This window comes from Nicotiana tabacum, chromosome 11, assembly GCF_000715075.1.
Source record: "Nicotiana tabacum cultivar K326 chromosome 11, ASM71507v2, whole genome shotgun sequence".
In the NCBI taxonomy this organism is placed as follows: Eukaryota; Viridiplantae; Streptophyta; class Magnoliopsida; order Solanales; family Solanaceae; genus Nicotiana; species Nicotiana tabacum.
In genome coordinates, this window is record NC_134090.1 from 147,616,831 (window position 1) to 147,638,421 (window position 21,591).

General features: G+C 37.2%; 1 protein-coding gene across 1 annotated transcript; it reads left to right on the forward strand.

Moving 5' to 3' along the window:
• The first annotated feature begins 3,870 nt into the window (after positions 1 to 3,870).
• LOC107763351 (transcription factor bHLH118-like) lies at positions 3,871 to 5,711 on the forward strand. The gene is made up of 3 exons (XM_016581827.2): positions 3,871 to 4,206; positions 4,685 to 5,026; positions 5,478 to 5,711. The coding sequence occupies exons 1-3, from the start codon at positions 3,871 to 3,873 to the stop codon at positions 5,550 to 5,552; spliced, it is 753 nt and encodes a 250-aa protein (XP_016437313.2). The 3' UTR covers positions 5,553 to 5,711.
• The last annotated feature ends 15,880 nt before the right edge of the window (positions 5,712 to 21,591 follow it).

A 21,591-nucleotide genomic window follows, 5' to 3' on the forward strand; every position in this document is an offset into this window, starting at 1 on the left:
GAATTTTGAAATTATGCCATATTTATTGTTCTAATTTACTTGTTTTAGTATTGGCTTGTTATTTCACATTGCATTTATTTTTAGTTAGAATTGATATGTTAGTTTTGTCAAATATTGAATAATGTTATGACATTATATTTATAAATATTAATATATTTTATCAAACATGCATTCCTTGATGTTCTTACAAAATATTTTTAGTTTTTATAATTAATTAAACTAAATATTATTAATTTGAAATATATATATAATTATTTTTACAATATTAGTTATAAACATATGATTACTGATTAATGCATATTCAAAAAAAAAGATGCATCTTAAATATCAAATTTAATATCATTTATAATTAATACAAATCATATAAGCATATCTTATTATATTAACTTTTAAATTTTGATAATTACTTTATTTAAAATTTAATCTAATTAAGTAATTACACTTATGCAGCCAAATAACACGCTTGTAATTACACTGTAATTATGTTATGACAAACAAACAGGTTGTCGTAATTATTATACCAGTCTTATGATATGCGCGTTGCGCGTGTACAATATCTCAATGGATAAAAGAATTCTAAAAAGTCGTATAGATATTATATTGAAATATTGTGTCTAAGCTATAAAATATAAGTTTGTTTTCCTAAAAATGATAAATGTTGATCTTATGTACTTAACTCAATAAAAGAAGAAACTACTCCATAGAAGTTCTCAATAATTCGTCAATGTCTTCAGTCAAAAAGTTGTTCTAATTTTATAATTTTATTTTCTTAGTTAAGCTTGATACTTGAATTTTAAAATAATTGGAATTGATTGAGATTATTATGTCTGTGATTGCTAGATATGTGTTTTTACTCCCAAGTATGATTTAATAACAAAAATTTAGTTGATATTAAAATTTTAAATATAAGAAAAATAATTCAACATATTTTATTATTTAAAATAAATACTCGTAAACCTTGAAAAAGTACTCCTAAAAGTATATTAAAAAAATAAGAAAATAAGGACTACTATACCAAACTTTTATAACGAAAATAAAATTGTCCTAAACCTAATATTAAAACAAAAATTCGTGAATTCTTGAAATTCAATACCTTAAATCTAAATAAAGTTTATACGAAGTATTCCAATTAAATAACATGATTTCTTAGATCAAAATCCTAAATATTAAAAAAATAATTACTCCAGTGATTATTCTAAACATTAAGGAAATAATTAAATGACTATTTCTAAATTTAGGAAACTAACTTAAATTACTATTTTGTCCAATATGAAAACTAATTCTAAAGGGTAAAATGACGAACGATTGCGCGTGAATGCTATATCGATGAATATGATTAAAATATTACATAAATATTCTATTGGAAATTATGTTTGAGTGATAAGATAAAAATTATAGAAAAAATATAAGTTCTTGAAAGGAATTGTTGAACCTATCTAGCTAACACAATAAATAGAGAAACTATACCCCATATAAGCCTCAATCATGTCAGTCACTATATTCAACTTAAAAATCCTTACAAATTTTAGAATATCATTACTTCAATTTCACAAGTTATACTTCATTTTTAGTTTTAGCAAGAACACATTAACTCTTGGATATTTAAGTTATTCCGTAAAACTTTATTTGAAAAGTTACATATTCTTAAGTTTATTACAAAAAATACAAATAAAGTCAACTAACTGACAAAAGTTGCCTTTTTTTTCTCGTTGAGAAAATATAAATTGTGCTATTACTCTAATCAATAAGAAAAAATATAGTAATTATTTTCAGTAAATTAGTAAAGAACTACGCGTCTATGTTGTAACAAAATTTTATGCAATTCACGGGTTCTAAAAAGACTACGTTAATACTATTCTAGAAGCAGCAAGAATATAAAATTCATGTTAAAATTAAATTAGGTTTAGTTCTACATGTTAGACAAATATTTTAAACGTAGATTTCCTTTTTGAAGAAAAAATTAGTTTTTCAAAAGGTACAGATAACTCTATATAACTCTCTCTCAACTTTTATATAACTCTATATAAAAGTTGGTATAAACCAATTTTTATTGTGCCACATTTAACTCTATTTAACTCTGTCTCAATAATTTTAGGCTGTTATATATTTTAGATACTTTTTTTTTGTTATGTTCTCTCGAACATTGACAATAATTTTTACCCTTTGAGACTATTTATTTTTCAAATTCAAAAAATGACAACTAACCAAAATGTTACTTTTCAAAATAATTCTTCCAACTAACGCTAACTATTATTTTCAAAGCCAAAATCTTTGTTGTTTGTTGAATATATTATTTGGCTTTGTCTTTTATACTTTTAAACTCCATAATAATTAAAGTTATTTTTGGTTTGTTTGTCTCTGGAGAAAGAAACATAGTTATAATGACAAAGTTAATTTTGTTTATTAAACATTTTCTTGTGTGGAATTAGGGTTATTTATTCTACATGGAAGAAACATACTTATTATTACACGGTAATAGTTATTTTATTCAATTCAAATATGGAAAGAATTTACATAAAAAAGCTTACTTGATTTTAAATTCTTAAATATTAGGACTTCCTTCAAATAAGGAAATGTTTAATAACTATAATTTTAGTTGACTTCAAAGTCTTAAATGTTAGGGGAAAAAAAGTCATAACTATTAGGAAAATAATTGAATTACTATTTGTCTAGTGTGAAATCTATTTTTAAAGGATAAAAAAGACGAACGATATTTCACTAACGACCTTCGTGCTTTTAATATAGTATAGATTGCGTAATTATTGGGCTATGTAATTACTACCCTAATAATTATACCAATTCCAATTACTAGGTGTCTTTCCAAACAGACCCGCAAGGTCTTCTATATATTATTCGTTTAGCTGCTTTAGAGACCTTTTTTTTCTTCTTTTTTCTTTAGAGGTTTGAACTCACTGTATATTTAGTACCTTTTAGTCATCTTGAGATGACTCAATTGGTTTGATCCCATAGTACACGTTTTCTTTTATTTTTCTTTTTAAATGACAATTATTTCTTTTTTGAGATGGATATTTCTAACTTATGCGGGAGATTATGATTCTATAATTTCAATAGATTTTACATATGAATTCTAAAACTTAAGTCCTAGCATCATTTGAAGGTAAAATCTTGCAGCTAAAGGTTAGCTAAATCAATTATTTGATAGATTTCTCTTCTGATATGAAATAACGTTACTTTGCACATGATCGGCCTGTCGAGTAGCCATGGTTTATTTTTAGTCTTTTTGCCATGATCATAAAAAAATTGTATTTTATTGTTTCGTTTTCTATTTACTAATTACACAATCCAGATAGCAGTTTCGCCTCATGTATAGCAAATGAAAGTCTGCTTTGGTTTATTTACAAAGCAAAATCGAGACTGATTTGATCCGTCTAAAATAGCTAAATGGATATCGACAAAATAATCTAGGTTTATCCTTAATAAAAATCCCAGATTCTATATTTATATTGAAAAATTCAATAAAAATTATAAACATTTAATTATGAAGCGAATTTATTATTGTACATTAACTTAAAATCACTTTAAGAACTCACAACCTCGGATTTTGCAACTCCTGAGGGTTCATTCTCCCCTTAATAATGTAATTTTTTTTATTTGAAAGAAGAAAGCTGCTCCTCCAAAGTGTGAACTGGGATATACAAGTGAACTTAGACCAGAATAATGACCAGTACTACAAATCACATCATTTGTTTTTTTCTTTGTTTATGGAAAATAGTGTGTGTATATTTATTTATTTATTTATTTATTTATTTTTAGACAGCCCCACTGAAGATCTCAAACCCTAACCAACATATCTTTTGCTTTATATAAAGAAATTAAGAAGAAGAAAAAAAGTTAAGGAGAAAACACTGAATGGATCCTCTCTCAGAAATCTTCTCTTTTCATAAAATCCAAGAATATGATACTTATCATCAGGAGATTCAGATCCCTTCTACTCCATGTCAATTACCCCAACAAGATTTGGTCAAGATTGGCGCTAATTCCTTGCCAAGAAATGATACTATTAAAAAGAAAAGATCAAGAAGATTATTATCAAGTGTTTCAACAGAGATTACTAGTAATGAGACCATGGATCAAAACAAGCTCATCAAAATAATTGCACATAGAGATGTTGAAAGACAAAGGAGGCAAGAAATGACTAATCTTTATGCTTCTCTTAGATCACATCTTCCTCTTGAATTTCTCAAGGTATATATCCAGTTCATATTTTTTCTTCAATTATTACTCTCGCTAGAGAGAGTTTATGGTGTAAAAAACTTATGTACTGTATGGGCAGCTGTCATCCGACACTACTAGAAAATAATATAAAGAAGGGGAGCTTTGGAGCAATGGTAAAGTTGTTTCCGTGTGACCTATAGGTCACGGGTTTGAGCCATGGAAGCAATCACTAATAATGCTTGCATTAGATTTGGCTGTCTACATCACTCGGGGTGCTACCCTTCCCCAAACTCCGAGTGAACACGGGATGTCTTATGCACCAGGCTATTCTTTTTTATGCCAACACCGTTTGTGCAATACAAGATAAGATAGAAAATTACAAGCTGAATTGTAAGAATATGTCTATATCGGTAGTGAAAAATTCTGCATATGCTTATGTGCAAAACTTCTTGCATAAAACCCTAGTTATGTATGTTGATCTAACATTTTTTTGTTTTTATTTAATTAGGGGAAACGTTCGGCATCAGATCATTTGGAACAAGCTATGAATTACATCCAACACCTTGAGAATAATATTAATGATTTGGAAAAAAAGAGAAAGAAGCTGAAAATTTTGGCCCATTATTCCACCAGGGAGGATAAGGAAACCATCCATAAATATAATTTAGAAGAGCATGTGACAGTAAATCCTTGTCAAGATGGTGTGGAGATTTTGATAAAAAAAAAGTTTGGAGAAGAAGGGCTTCCTCTTTCAAAAGTGGTTGAAGAACTCATGAAGAGAAAACTAAATGTTGTTACTTGTGTTTCTACTAAAGTAGATGAAACATCCCTCCACAAAATTCAGGTTGAGGTATATATATACTATCAAATAAACACTTCTCTTTTGATAAAAAGAAGATATACAGTTTTTTTTTTCTTTTGCAAAATGCTTTTATAAGCCACAATTACATGGCTTTTTAACAAGAAGACATGATTAATATAACATATTTTGTTGCGTTAACTTAGCCTTTGGCAACAACATTAATTCTTGTTGCATGGACCAAATTCAAAATTTAGCAAACGAAAAATATTGGTGGCAAAAAATTTCATTCTAGTAGTAACTATTAAGTCATTTAAAAGATAACTATAGGTAAGATCCATAAAAAAGTAAGATTTAGTAACCTGAAAATAAGGCAAAATACTTGTTACAATGAGTTAGTATAGTAAAAAAGGAAATTCACTCAATCCGGGATTTAGGTATATATGTGGCATCTTTATCTCATTAATTAATATTTCACCTTGATTACAATTGATGTTTGCAGGTCACAGATGTTTCTTGCATGGATGTATCTACACTTCAAGGAAAGCTAGCCGAGATGATGCTTAGTTTGTCTTAAGAGGAGCTGGTTCATGAGTAATGGTGAGTATAAAGAGAGGTAGAGATAGGCAGAAGAAGTATTGGGAAGAGGTAATTATACATGTCATGGCATATCTTCAGGTTACCGACGACACAACACTTAATCGAGAATTAGGGTAGAAGATTAATAGGTAGTTGAGCGTATTTCTTTTTCATACAGTAGTATTAGAATCATTCTCGTATTTTCTTATTCTTAGATTTCTATTACTACCAGTTATTTCTTTTGCTTAGATAATCTTATTATCTTGCTATTGTTACTGGATTCTTTTTTCATGGCTTCTTCACTACCATATTTCTTTTTCAAAACTATTGTGATTATACTTTTCTTGAGTCGAGGATCTATCAGAAATAATCTCTCTACCTTCACAAGGTAAGGATGAGGTCTATGTGTACACTACTCTAGCCAGCTCTCATTTGTAAAATTACACTGGGGTGTTGTTGTCATTGTGGAGGTTCATGAGACTTCAGATTACTAGGCATTGGTTTCTACTAAAACTTTACTCAAGACCAGAGATTCTCGAATAACATTCATAGTGTAATTCTTTCACCTAGAAAGATACTAATTACAAGTAACTGTAGTGTTAATAATAAGAGGGATTATTAACATGGAAGATAATTTTGATAACTTGTTACAATATGTTAAAATAGTGTAAATATTCTTTTTATTATCAATGTGTATAAGTTAAATCCTTTCTAAAATTGAGGGTAAACTCATGTTATCTTTGATGGTTTAAAAATAACTGAAGGATATATAAATTGGTTAGCATTTGCATGTATATTCAAAAATGGCTCTGAACGTACAACATATCATCTAATGAATCCTTGCAATTCAATGCTCTATCTAGACTAGTAGAGGCGGAATCGAAAATTTAAATTTATGGGTTGTGTAAGTTTTCTGGATCAATATTATAAAAAATGCACATTTCCACGTGATGAAATTATGTGATTTGTAATACATATTATCCTTGGTCTCTATAGTTTCACTTATAATGAACTAACGCGAAAAAGGACTTACAATCAAGGTTTAAAAGTATTTCTCTACGAAGCGGATTCAGCATTTTAAATAAGTAGAAATAAAAAACATCATTATACTTGCTACTCTTTCGTGACAATGTGTGCAGATATAGCCCCCTTAGATAAAATATACTAAAGAGGCATAGCTTTAGGTATGACTTTTACACGGGACATTAATTGTCACAGAAACTTGGGATCTTGCCAAAAGGATTAATTGTCATTGTTATCGAGAAGCAAATCAATGTCACGATCCGGATTCCCCATGTCATGATCCGGATTCCCCAACCCTCGGGAATCGTGATGACGTCTACTCGTGAAATCTAGGCATGTCAACTATTACGGTTCAACACATTAACATTCAACCCAAATAATTATAAACAGTAATTATAGCTAAACAAATGAAAAGCGCGGAAGAATTAAAACAAATCCAAATACTTCAATATATGTCTACCCAGGAATCTGGTGTCATAAATTCACGAACAACTAAGATTTTTACTACAAATACAAGTCTGGAAAGAAAAGTACAACTGTTCTCGGAATGAAAAGAGACAGTAGAAAAGCTAAACAGGGAAGTGGGAATTTAGGCTCTAAGGACGCCAGCAGATCTACCTTGGTCTTCCTGGACAGAAGGCGACTACCTCAACTACTCACCGGGTCCGGTACCGAAATATGCACAAAATAGTGCAGAGTGTAGTATCAGTACAACCGACCCCATGTACTGAGTAAGTGTCAAGCCTAATCTCGGCAAAGTAGTGACGAGGCTAGGACACGACAATCGAATAAATCTATGCAGTTAAATCATATACAGACAAAACCATAATAACAGGAATCAACAGAATAAGGTGGGAAGGGGACATGCTGCGGGGAATAACAGATTCTAACAATAAGCCAATAAAGAAGCATTAATAACAAAGCATAATGAACATCATATCTAAATCAACAAACTAATGAAACGGTAACACGTGCACGGTATCACCCTTCGTGCTTTTACTCTCATCCTCAACATATGGAACAACAGAAACGGCACGACAACTCCCTTCGTTCATTACCTCACATAATCATGGCACGACATCACCCTTCGTGCAATATTCCTCACAATATCGGCACGATTTACCCTTCGTGCATTAACTCTCAAATCATGGCACGACATCACCCTTCGTACATTATCACTCATAATGTTGGCACGACATCACCCTTCGTGCATTACACTCACTCATAATATCATGCACGACATCACCCTTTGTGCTTTACACTCTTCCGCACCCAAACAATAGAAACAATACGTCCCGGCAAGGGAGTCAACAAGATCAACAATAACATCTCGGCAGGGGAATCAACAATATCAACAATAATATCTCGGCAAGGGATTCAACTATAACCAATCTCGTTTTCAACAATTACTTCACAAAAATGAAACTCAACTTCTGCCAATTCTCAACAATAATCAATTACCAAAACTTTCATAAGCTTTGTTTAACATTAAAAATCATCAATTTGAGCATGATCGATACATAATAGAGTCAAAACAATCATGATATAAGACTTACGGGCATGCTTGACACCAATGTATAGATACTCATCACCACACCTATACGTCGTACTCGATACTAACACATAGCAAATAGACCACAACTCATATTCCCTCAAGCTAAGGTTAGGCCAAACACTTACCTCGATTCCACGGACAAGATTAAGCCTCAATTACCGCTTTACCTCTCGGTTCCACTTCCAATTCGCTTGTATCTAGTCACAATTTACTTAATAACATTAATAAATGCTAATTAAATCAATTTTAATGCATGAAAATAGATTTCCCATTGTTTTCCCCAAAAAGTCAAAAATCTACCTGCCTGCGTGCGGATGGATAGGGAGGGCGAAGCGCGCCGGTAGTAGCCTCCTGAATTAGTCGTCAGAACCCGAAGTTCGAACCAAAACCCGATCACCCATTCACTCACGAACTCCAATATGTAATTAGTTTTGAAATCGGACCTCAAATTGAGGTCCAAATTCCCAAAATTTGAAAATCCTAACTTCTATCCAAAACACCCAATTCCCCATGAAAACCCTAGATTTTGGAGTGAAATCATGTAAAAAAAATGTTATAGATTGAAGAAAATAAGTTAGAATTTGTTTACCTATGATTTGAAGAAGAACCTTTCTTTGGAAAATCGCCCAAGAGAGCTTAGGGTTTGAGGGAGTTTGAAAAATGAAGAAAATCTCGTCTAAGTTGGAATTTACACAGGCGCAGATATCGCAATTGCGACGATAGGTTCGCAATTGCGAACTCGCAAATGCGGCCTAGTCTTCGCAAATGCGAAGGTAGGCCTACCCCGCTCTCTTCGCAATTGTGAACAATTTGTCCCAATTGCGATGACTGACCTCCCATGATGACTTCGCAATTACGAAGGGGAAGATCGCAAATGCGATCAAATGCTGGCCAGACTTCCTCGCAATTCCCAGGCCTGATAGGCTCGCAATTGCGACATCTGACCTCACAATTGCGAGATCAGAGCCTGCAACACATACCAGATGAAAAATCTGAATTTTCCTAAGTCCAATTCACCCCGTAGCCCATCTAAAACTCATCTGAGCCCTCGGGCTCCAAACCAAATATGCACGCAAGTCTAAAAATATCATACGGACTTGCTCGTGCGATCAAATCATCAAAATAATATCAACAACTACGAATTTAACCTCAAATTCATGAAATTACCCAAGAACATTGAAATTTCTATTTTCTCAACTATAGGTCCGATTTATACCCAAATCAATTCTGATTCTTACCAAATTTTACAGATTCAACTTAATTATTATTTTAAACTTATACCGGACTCCGAAACCAAGATACGAGATCGATACCTTCTAGAAAATGCATCATTTCACTTTTAAAAGCCTTTATATTTTCCAGTAAATAATTTTCTTTAATTTTTTTTTCTCGGGCTTGGGACCTCGGAATTCGATTCCGGGCATATGCCTGAGTCCCATAATTTACTACGGATCCTATGGGACCGTCCGATCACGGGTCCGGGTCCGTTTACCAAGAATGTTGACCAAAGTCAACTTTAACCAATTTTAAAGACCAAATTCATTATTTTTCTAAAATTTCACATAAAAGCTTTCCAGAAATGCGCCCAAACTGCGCACACAAATCGAGGTGAGACAAAAAGAGGTTGGTCTTCGGAACACAGTTTTGACTTCTAAAACAAGAGATGAGCTTTAGGGTCATTACATTCTCCACTTCTAAAACAACCGTTTGTCCTTGAACGGACATAGAAAAGTACCTAAGTCGGTGAAAAGATGAGGATAACGGCTCCACATATCGGACTCGGACTCCCAAGTTGCTGCCTCAATAGGGTGACCTCTCCACTGCACACAAACTGAAGGGAAAATTTTTGATCTCAACTGAAGAACCTGCCGATCTAGAATAGCTATCGGCTTCTCCTCATAGGTCAAGTCCTTGTCCAACGGGACAGTGCTGGAGTCGAACACGTGGGATGGTCGCCGTGATACTTCCGAAGCATAGACACATGAAACACTGGGTGCACAACTGATAAACTCGGTGGCAACGCAAGTCTGTAAGCCACCTCTCTCACTCGATCAAGAATCTCAAAAGGACCAATGAATCTAGGGCTTAGCTTGCCCTTCTTCCCAAATCTTATCACACCCTTCATGGGCGACACCCGAAGCAACACTCGCTCTCCGACCATGAATGCCACATCACGAACCTTGCGGTTGGCGTAACTCTTTTGCCTGGACTGAACTATACGAAGCCTATCCAGAATGATCTTAACCTTGTCCAAGGCATCCTTTACTAGATCTGTACCCAATAACCGAGCCTCTCTCGGCTCAAACAATCCAACCGACACCGCCTACCATATAAAGCCTCATAGAGAGCCATCTGGATGATCAACTGGTAACTGTTGTTGTAGGCAAACTCTGCTAGTGGCAAGAACTGATCTCACGAACCTTCAAAGTCAATAACACATGCTCGGAGAATATCTTCCAAAATCTGAATAGTACGCTCGGACTGTCCGTCCGTCTGAGGATGAAATGTTGTGCTTAGCTAGACTCGTGTACCCAACCCACGCTGTATTGCCCTCTAGAAATGCGAGGTAAACTGCGTACCTCGGTCAGAAATAATAGACACGCGCACACCATGAAGATGAACAATCTCCCGGATATAGATCTCGGCTAACCTCTCTGAAGAATAGGAAACTGCTACAGGAATGAAATGCGCTGACTTGGTCAGCGTATCCACAATAACCCATACTGCATCAAACTTCCTCTAAGTCTGTGGGAGTCCAACAACGAAATCCATAGTGATACGCTCCCACTTCCACTCAGGAATCTCGATCTTCTGAAACAAACCACTAGTGATGCTCGTACTTTACCTGCTGACAATTCAAATACCGAGCTACATACGCAACAATATCCTTCTTCATCCTCCTCTACCAATAATGTTGCCGCATGTCCTGATACATCTTAGCGGCGCCTGGATGGATAGAATACCGGGAACTATGGGCCTCCTCTAGCATCAACTCACGAAGTCCATCCACATTGTGCACACAAATATGACCCTGCATCCTCAAAAATCCATCATATGCAACTATAACCTACTTGGCACCCCCTTGCCGTACCCTGTCCCTAAGGACAAGCAAATGAGGATCATCATACTGCCGATCTCGGATACGCTCAAATAATGAAGAACGAGTGACTGTTGAAGCTAGCACATGGTTTGGCTCAAAAACATCCAACCTCACGAACTGATTGGTTAAATCCTGAACATCCAAAGCAAACAATCTCTCACCGACCGGAATATACGCAAGACTGCCCATACTGGGTGACTTCCTACTTAAAGCATCGACCACTACATTGGCCTTTTCCGGATGATACAAGATGGTGATATCATAGTCTTTAAATAGCTCCAACCACCTCCTCTGTCTCAAATTTAGCTCCTTCTACTTGAACAAGTATTGCAAACTCTTGTGATCCGTGAACACCTCACACGACATGCCATATAAATAATGCCTCCAAATCTTCAGCGCGTAAACAATGGCCACTAACTCCAAATCATGAACTAGATAATTTTTCTCGTGGATCTTCAACTGTCGCGAAGCATATACAATAACCTTTCCATTCTGCATCAACACCGCACCAAATCCAATACGAGATGCATCACAATATACTGTATATGGCCCTGAACCTGTAGGCAATAGCAACACCTGCGCCATAGTCAAAGCTATCTTGAGCTTCTAAAAGCTCGCATCATACTCGTCCGACCACCTAAATTGGGAACCCTTCTGGGTCAACCTGGTCATCGGGGCTGCAATAGATGAAAACCCCTCCACAAACCGACGATAATAGCCCGCCAAACCCAAGAAACTCCGGATCTCTGTGGCTGATGTAGGTCTAGGCCAGTCCTTAACTACCACAATCTTCTTAAGATCCACCTGAATACCCTCTGCTGATACAACACGACCCAAGAATGCAACCGAACTCAACCAAAACTCACATTTCAAAAACTTAACATATAACTGACTGTCCCTCAGAGTCTGGAGAACGACTCAAAGATGCTGCTCATGTTCCTCCCCACTGCGAGAATAGATCAAAATATCATCAATGAAGACAATCACGAAGGAATCCAAATAAGGCTTGAACACTCGGTTCATCAAATCCATGAAAGCTGCTGGGACATTTGTTAACCAAAATGACATCACTAAGAACTCATAATCCCCGTACCGAGTGCGAAAAGATGTTTTAGGGACATAGATGCCCTAATCCTCAACTGATGGTAGCCAGATCTCATCAATCTTCGAAAACACTTTGGCACCCTGAAGCTGATCGAATAAATCATCAATCCTTGGTAGTGGATACTTATTCTTGATTGTGACCCCGTTCAACTGCCGATAATCTATACACATCCTCATCGATCCATCTTTCTTCTTAACAAACAACACCAGCGCACCCCAAGTCAAGACACTAGGCCTAATAAAGCCTTTATCAAGCAGGTCTTGCAACTGTTCTTTCAATTCTTTCAACTCTGGCGGGGAAATACGATATGGCAGGATAGAAATGGGCTGAGTGCCCGGAGCCAAATCAATATCCCTGTCGTGTGGCATCCCTGACAGGTCTGAAGGAAATACCTTTGGAAACTCATGAACAACAGGCACAGAATCTATAGAAGGAACCTTAGCACTAGAATTACGAACATACGCCAAATAAGCCAAACACCCTTTTTCAACCATACGCCGAGCCTTTATATAAGAAATGACCCTACTGACAGAATGATTTGGAGTCCCTATCCACTCCAATTGAGGAAAACCCAGCAAATGTAAGGTCACAGTCTTGGCATGACAGTCCAATACAGCATGATAAAAGGATAACCAATCCACCCCCAAGATGACATCGAAATCCACCATATCGAGAAGTAGGAGATCTATACGGGTCTCAAGACCCCCAATAATAACCACACATGAGCGATAGACTCGATCTACAATAATAGAATCACCTACCGGTGTAGACATATATATAGGTGCACTAAAAGAATTACGAGGCACAACCATATAAGGGACAAAATAAGATGAAACATAGGAATATGTAGACCCCGAATCAAATAGAACTGAAGCATCTCTACTGCAAACTGAAACCGTACCTGTGATAATTACATCGGAAGCCTAAGCCTCAGGTCTGACTAGAATAGCATAACATGGGGGCTGGGCCCCACCACTCTGAAATATATCCCAAGGACGGCCTCCTACTGGCTGGCCTCCACCTCTAGCTGCCTGACCTCCACCTATCTGATGGCCTGACCTCCACCTCTAACAGTCTGACCTCCACCTCTAGCACCTCGACCCCTACCTCTAGCTGGCTAAGCGGACAATGGAACACCTGGTGCTAGAAACATAGCACGAGAACCCTAGTGTTGGGAACTACTCGAAGCTTGAGGGCAAAACCTAGCAATGTGCCTCGTATCACCACAAGTATAACAAGCCCTCGACTGCTGACCCTAACGGCCCTTGTAACCACCCTGAAAACTCTAGAGCGGTGGTGCACTGATAGAAGCTGGTGGTGCACTATAGGGCAACTGATTAGAATACTGTATATGAGAACCACGACCATCTAGAGCACCATGAGAAGCCTGAAGTGCTGAATGAAATGGCCTAGGAGGATGGCCCCTACAAAAAGAATCTCTACCTCCAGATGAGGCACTACTAAACCTGCCTGAATGGCGGGGCCTCTTGTCAGACCCCTGACCATTCCCCTATGATAGAACCATCTCAACTCTTCTGGCCACATTGGCCGCATCTTGAAAAGAAATCTCGCTCCCTGTCTCTTTAGACATCTGTATTCGAATCGACTGAGCGAGTCCCTCAATGAACCTCCTCAACCTCTCTCTCTCTCGGTGGGAAGTATGATAAGAGCATGACGGGCCAAGGCAATAAATCTGGTCTCGTACAGAGTGACGGTCATAGAACCCTGTTGGAGATGCTCAAACTACCTCCGATAGTCCTCCCTCTGAGTGATAGGTAGAAACCTCTCCAGAAATAGCTAAGAGAACTGATCCCAAGTCAAAGACAGTGACCCAGCTGGTCTAGCCAAGTAATAATCCCTCCACCAAGTCTTGGTGGAACCTGATAGACGAAAAGCAGCGAAGTCGACCCCATTGGTCTCCACTATCCCTATATTCCACAGAACCTCATGACAGCTATCCAAATAGACTTGGGGATCCTCTGAAGATGTACCGCCATAAGTAGTAGTGAAGAGCTTGGTGAACCTGTCCAACCTCCACAAAGCATCAGCAGACATAGCTGCTCCATCACCGGTCTGAGCTACCACACCTGGCTGAACTACTCTAAAGAGCTGCTGGAGTCTGAAATTGGGGAGCCATCTGCTCCGGAGTTTGAGTAGTGAGAGTTTGTGCTCCTCCCCCAGCCTGAGAGATGGATAGTGCTACAAGAAGTAAGTCTGCTTGGGCGACACTCTCCATAAGTCCCACTAGATGGACCAAAGCATCCCAGAGTATCGGGGTGGCGATAAACCCCTCTGGGACCTGAGCTGGCCCCGCTGGAACAGTCTGGTCCGGAACCTCCTACTCAAACTCTACCTGAGGTTTCGTCTCTAGTGCTGCTGCTCTGGGCTGAGCCCTGCCCCTACCTCGGCTTCTAGCACGGCCTCGTCCTCGTCCGCTGCCCCTCGTAAGAGCTGCCATTGGGGGCTCGGGCTACTGATCAGTGGATGAAGAAGCACGTGTTCTCGCCATCTGTGAAAGAACAGAGTAGAAGTTCAATTAGTATTGAGAAGTCAAATCGCACGACAGAGAAGAATAGATGTGAAGTTATTCCTAAACTTTGTAGCCTCTACCGATCCCTCAAACGTCTCCGTACCGATCCCTCAGACTCTACCTAGCTTATTCGTGAATTGTGAGACCTAAGAAACCTAGAGCTCTGATACCAACTTGTCACGACCCGGATTCCCCAACCTCGGGAGTTATGATGGCACCTACTCGTAAAACCTAAGCATGCCAACTATTATGGTTCAACACATTAACATTCAATCCAAACAGTTATAAGCAGTAATTATAGCTAAACAAATGAAAAGCGCGGAAGAATTAAATAAATCCAAATACTTCAATACATATCTACCCAGGAATCTGATGTCACAAATTCACGAACGACTAAGATTTTTACTACAAATACAAGTCTGGAAAGAAAAGTACAATTGTTCTCGGAATGAAAAGAGACATTAGAAAAGCTAAACAAGGAAGGGGGACTTTAGGCTATGCGGATGCCAGCAGATCTACCTTGGTCTCCCCAGACTGAAGGCAGATACCTCAGCTACTCAATGGGTCTAGTACCAAAATCTGCACAAAATAGTGCAGAGTGTAGTATTAGTACAACCGACCATATGTATTGAGTAAGTGTCGAAACTAACCTCGGCGAAGTAGTGACGAGGCTAGGACACGACAATCGAATAAACCTGTGCAGTTAAATCATATACAGACAGAACCATAAAAATATGAATCAACAGAATAAGGTGGGAAGGGGACATGCTGCGGGGAATAACAGATTCTAACAATAAGCCAATAAAGAAGCATTAATAACGAAGCATAATGAACATCATATCTAAATCAACAAACTAAAGAAACAGTAACACGTGCACGACATCACCCTTCGTGATTTTACTCTCATCCTCACCACATGGAGCAATAGAAACGGCACGACATCACCCTTTGTGCATTACCTCACATAATCATGGCACGACATCACCCTTCATGCATTATTCTTCACAATATCGGCAAGGGATCACCCTTCGTGCATTAACTCTCAAATCATGGCACGACATCACCCTTCGTGAATTATCACTCATAATATCGGCACGGCATCACCCTTCGTGCATTACACTCACTCACCATATCATGCATGGCATCAAACTTCATGCTTTACACTCTTCCTCAACCAAACAATAGAAACAATACGTCCCGGCAAGGGAGTCAACAAGATCAACAATAACATCCCGGCAAGGGAATCAACAATATCAACAATAACATCCCGGCAAGGGATTCAGCTATAACCAATCTCATTTTCAACAATTACTTCATAAAAATAAAACTCAACTTGTGCCAATTCTCAACAATAATAAATTACCAAGAAACTTTCATAAACTTTGTTTAACATTAAAAATCATCAATTTGAGCATGATAATAGAGTCACAACAATCATGATATAAGACTCACAGGCATGCTTGACACCAATGTATAGATACTCGTCACCACACCTATACGTCGTACTCGATACTAACACATAGCAAATAGACCACAACTCCTATTCCCTCAAGCTAAGGTTTGGCCAAACACTTACCTCGATTCCATGGACAAGATTAAGCCTCAATTCCCTTTTTACCTCTCGGTTCCACTTCCAATCCGCTTGTATCTAGTCACAATTTACTTAATAACATAATAAATGCTAATTAAATCAATTTTAATGCGTGAAAATAGATTTCCCATTGTTTTTCCCAAAAAGTCAAAAATCGACCCCAGGCCTGCTTGGTCAAAACCCGAAGTTCGAACCAAAAACTGATCACCCATTCACTCACAAACTCCAATATGTAATTAGTTTTGAAATCAGACCTCAAATTAAGGTCCAAATCCCCAAAATTTGAAAATCCTAACTTCTACCCAAAAACACCAAATTTCCCATGAAAACCCTAGATTTTGGAGTGAAATCATGTAAAAAGATATTATAGATTGAATAAAATAAGTTAGATGTTGTTTACCTATGATTTGGAGAAGAACCTTTCTTTGAAAAATCGCCTAAGAGAGCTTAGGGTTTGAGGGAGTTTGAAAAATGTAGAAAATCTCGTCTAAGTTGGAATTAACACAGGTGCAGATATCGCATTTACGATGATAGGTTCGCAAATGCGAACTCGCAAATGCGGTCCAAGCTTCGCAAATGCGAAGGTAGGCTTGCCCTGCTCTTTTCGCAATTGCGAACAATTAGTCGCAATTGCGATGACTGACCTCCCATGATGACTTCGCAATTGAAAAGGAGAAGATCGCAAATACGATCAAATGCTGACCAGACTTCCTCGCAATTGCGATGAAGTCCTCGCAATTCCCAGGCTTGATAGGCTCGCAATTACGACATTTGACCTCGCAATTGCGAGATCAGAGCCTGCAACACATACCAGATGAAAAATCTGAAACTTCCTAAGTCCAATTCACCCCGTAGCCTATCCAAAACTCATCCGAGCCCTCGGGGCTCCAAACCAAACATGCACGCAAGTCTAAAAACATCATACGGACTTGTTCGTACGATCAAATCATCAAAATAACAACAATAGCTACGAATTTAACCTCAAATTCATGAAATTACCCAAGAACATTGAAATTTTTATTTTCTCAACTATAGGTCCGATATATACCAATCTAATTCTGATTCTTACCAAATTTCACAGATTCAACTTAATTATTATTTTAAACTTGTGCCGGGCTTCGGAACCAAGATACGGGCCCGATACCTTCAAGAAAATGCATCATTTCACTTCTAAAAGCCTTTATATTTTCCAGCAAACAATTTACTTTAAAAATTGTTTTCTCAGGCTTGGAACCTCGGAATTCGATTCCGGGCATACGCCCAAGTCCCATATTTTACTACGGACCCTACGGGACCTTTCGATCACGGGTTCTGGTCCGTTTACCATGAATGTTGACCAAAGTCAACTTTAACTAATTTTAAAGACCAAATTCATTATTTTTCTAAAATTTCACACAAAAGCTTTTCGGAAACGTGCTCAGACTGTGCACGCAAATCCAGGTGAGAGAAAAAGAAGGTTTCAAGACCTTGAAACACAGTTTTGACTTTTAAAACAAGAGATGACCTTTAGGGTCATCACAATGAAGTAGCAGATGCCTTGGCTAAATGGAGCATCAACAATCAAGACCACAACATCTTTACTGTCACGACCCAAAATTCACTAGTCGTGATGACACCTAACTCAACCCTCTTGGTAAGCCAACTAATAACTATCCAATTTCTGAAATATTAATAAGAGAATTAAATAAAGGAATTATCTGAATCTTATACATTTCCCACGAACTAGTAGTACAAATCATGAACAGAGTTTGATAAATCTAAGACTACCATGAACAAGATGCAGCCACAACCGGAACACAGGTACGTCTTCAAATCCGGCAACCATCGAGCACAACAATAACAACAACTAACATCTACACACAATGTTTAAAAGTGTAGTATCAGTACAACCGACCCCATGTACTGAGTAAGTAACAAACCTAAACTTAGGTTGAAAGTGGTGACGAGCTTGAACAAAGGTCAAGTCCAACACCAATAGCCAACAACAGTTCATAACAACATAAAACAATTAAATAAAGAAGTAACTCAGAGATAAAGTGCTCATCTTTTTCATAGTTTTCCAAAAATAATTCCGCTTTTCAAGTATATTAGTGAAAACCCAACTCCTTTACCGAAAACGTCAAAAATACAAGTAAGTTTGAAAACTGTGAGTTTTTCCCAAAAATGTCCTTTCAACAGTAAATATGATGTTTTATTTTCTCTCCAGATAGCAAGTGCAAAATACTTCTCTATGCCCATATGTCAATATATGTGAGAAGTCATGAATAACGTGATACCGTACTACATGAGGAAAATGCATCTCTATGCTTGTATGTCATGTGCATGTCAAATGAGATGCGACTCAGTAATAAATTAACCATATGCATACTCTTAGAGTATCAATTCACTCAGTCCTCCCAGTCACTTAGTCCTCACAGTCACTCAGTCCTCACAGCCACCCAGTCCTCACAGTCACTCAATCCTCCCAATCACTCGGTTCGACACTCAGCACTCGCACTCAGTAGGTACCTGCGCTCACTGGGGGTGTGTACAGACTTTGGAGGGGTTCCTTCAGCCCAAGCGCTATAACAAGTCAATCATGGCATATATCAGTAAAACATGCTGTAACGTGTAGCCCAATCCCATATACATATCCTCACCATCAGGCCCTCGGCCTCACTTAGTCATCAATCTTTCCAGTCTCTCGAGCTCTCAATGTCATGATATATGAGCCCAAATATAACAATGTGTTGTATCAATAAATAGTAACAGAGACTAAGATGTGATACACATATGAATGCGTATGACTGAGTATATAATGTAATCAAAGTAGATAGCTCAACAGCAGAAATGACCTCAGTATGTCCCAATAGGATAAGCATGTAGCCTAGACATGGATTCTAGCATGGATCACAACTCAATAGCTCAAGTACTTAGAAATTTCATGGTTACAGGTAAGATGAGGTAACTCCACAGTACCACAGAAACAACTGAGTCACAATTCATATGGTGCACGCCTACATGCCCGTCACTTAGCATGCGCGTCACCTTAACACCTATCACATAGCACATAACTCGGGGTTTCATACCCTTAGCACTAAGTTTAGAAGAGTTACTTACCTCGAGCAAGCCAATTCTAATACCAAGCAAGCCAAGTGATACTCCAAAAATGCCATCCCGCACATTCTGACCTTAGAAAGGCTCGAAACTAACAATAAACAACTCAAATACATCAAACAATGCTAAAGGAACCAATCCCAATCGAAAAAGGTCGAATCTTTAATCAAAAGCCCAAAATCGGCCAAAAAGCCCAACCCGGGCCCGTGCCTCGGAACCCAAGAAAACTCAAAAATCTGACAGCCCATTCAATTACGAGTCCAACCATACTAGTTTCACTCAAATACGACTCTGAACCGATGTTCAAAACTCAAAAAATCACTTTATAAAATTTTAGACAAAACCTCCAAATTTCACTTTGAAATCATCAATCAAATGCCAAAAACAAAGATGGATTCATGAAATATAATTAAAATCGAGTATAGAACACTTACCCCAATTCATATGGTAAAAATTGCCTCCAAAAATTATCCAAATCTGAGCTCCCCAACTCAAAATATGACCAAATCTTCGATATTAAGTACTTTTGCCCAGCTGTTCTGCCTCGTTTTGCATGCCAAACGATCCCAAAACTTATTTTTAATGCCTCCAATGGATACCTTGTGAAATTTCAGTCAAGATAAGCTTTTGAATCACTCCATTTAACCTTATAATGAAGGAGATATGTTGGTTTTAATATTTGAAAATAGTGTAGATTTTTAAATATGAAGTTAGTGGCAATTTCGTAATTAATCTGAAAAATCTGGCAACCCAATTCTTAGTAAAATGACCATAAAATCCTTATATGATGTTCAAATTCGACGATTCTTTTTGCTACGGATCTGTAATTACGATATGGATCTAATGCTTCAACCAAAATAAAAATCGAAGCTCATTTGTTCAATATGGTACTATTTATGCTTGAAGAAATGACGTCGAAACATAAGAAAAACGAGTGCAACACCACCCAATTCTATCCAAAACTTACCCGAGCCCTCAGGACCCCGTACGAACATACCAACAAGTCTCATAATATAACACAGACTTACTCGAGACCTCAAATCACGCATAACAACATCGAAACGATGAAATACGCCTCAAATCAAATTTAATGAACTTTCGAATTTCAAAAACTCGTGTCGAAACATATCAAATCAACTCGGAATGAACTAAAATTTTGCACACAAGTCTTAGTACATCGTACGGAGCTACTTGTGCCCCCAAACTATCGAGCGAAGTGCAAATACTCAAAACAACCGTTCGAGACGTTACATTTACCCGAAAGATTTACGACAATGTGCGAGAGGCCCGTGTAGATTGGATCAACTTCAACTACCCTCGCTAAGATTTAAACGCAGGAAGCACAGCTTTGATGACTCTTTTAATGTGTAAAAACCTAGTAAATAACTAATTGCTTTAGGTTTATTTAAACCTGTATAATAGGTTGACTTTTGTATGCAGTTTAATTTTGGAGGCATGAAAGTTCAAATCCACCTTTATGTAAATGTTTGGTTTTGGAGATTAATACAAATACCCTATGGTACTAAAAAAAAAAACTTTTACGCGGAATTTAAAGTCTTTCTTTAATTATTTCCCACAGTGCCAAGGTCCAAACTCGATTGCTTCGGAGTAGTAGTATACTGTAGCTACAAGTTCTTTATAGTTAATTTTTGAAAGAATTCTAGTTCCTATTTAACCATAACTACCAAAAACTAAAAGGTAGTAAATATATACACAAATGTGTAAAGATTCAAGTTAAATAACCGATTTTGAAAATTCTATCCATATTTGTCGTCAAAATAACAACAATAACATACCCAATCTTATCCCATATCGTTGGGTCTAGGAAGGATAGTGTGTACACAGATGTTAGCATTACCTTATTGTCAAAAGAAAAGGTTACATTTTTTCTGCATGTTTCATTATGCAAAGCTGAAAATTATCACTAAAATTGTTCATTAATTAACAATATTATATTTTATGAAGGTCCGAGCGAAACATGTCATGAATATGCTATTTTTTGGACTCTTATTCTCTTAGCACTCTAGGAACAGTCTT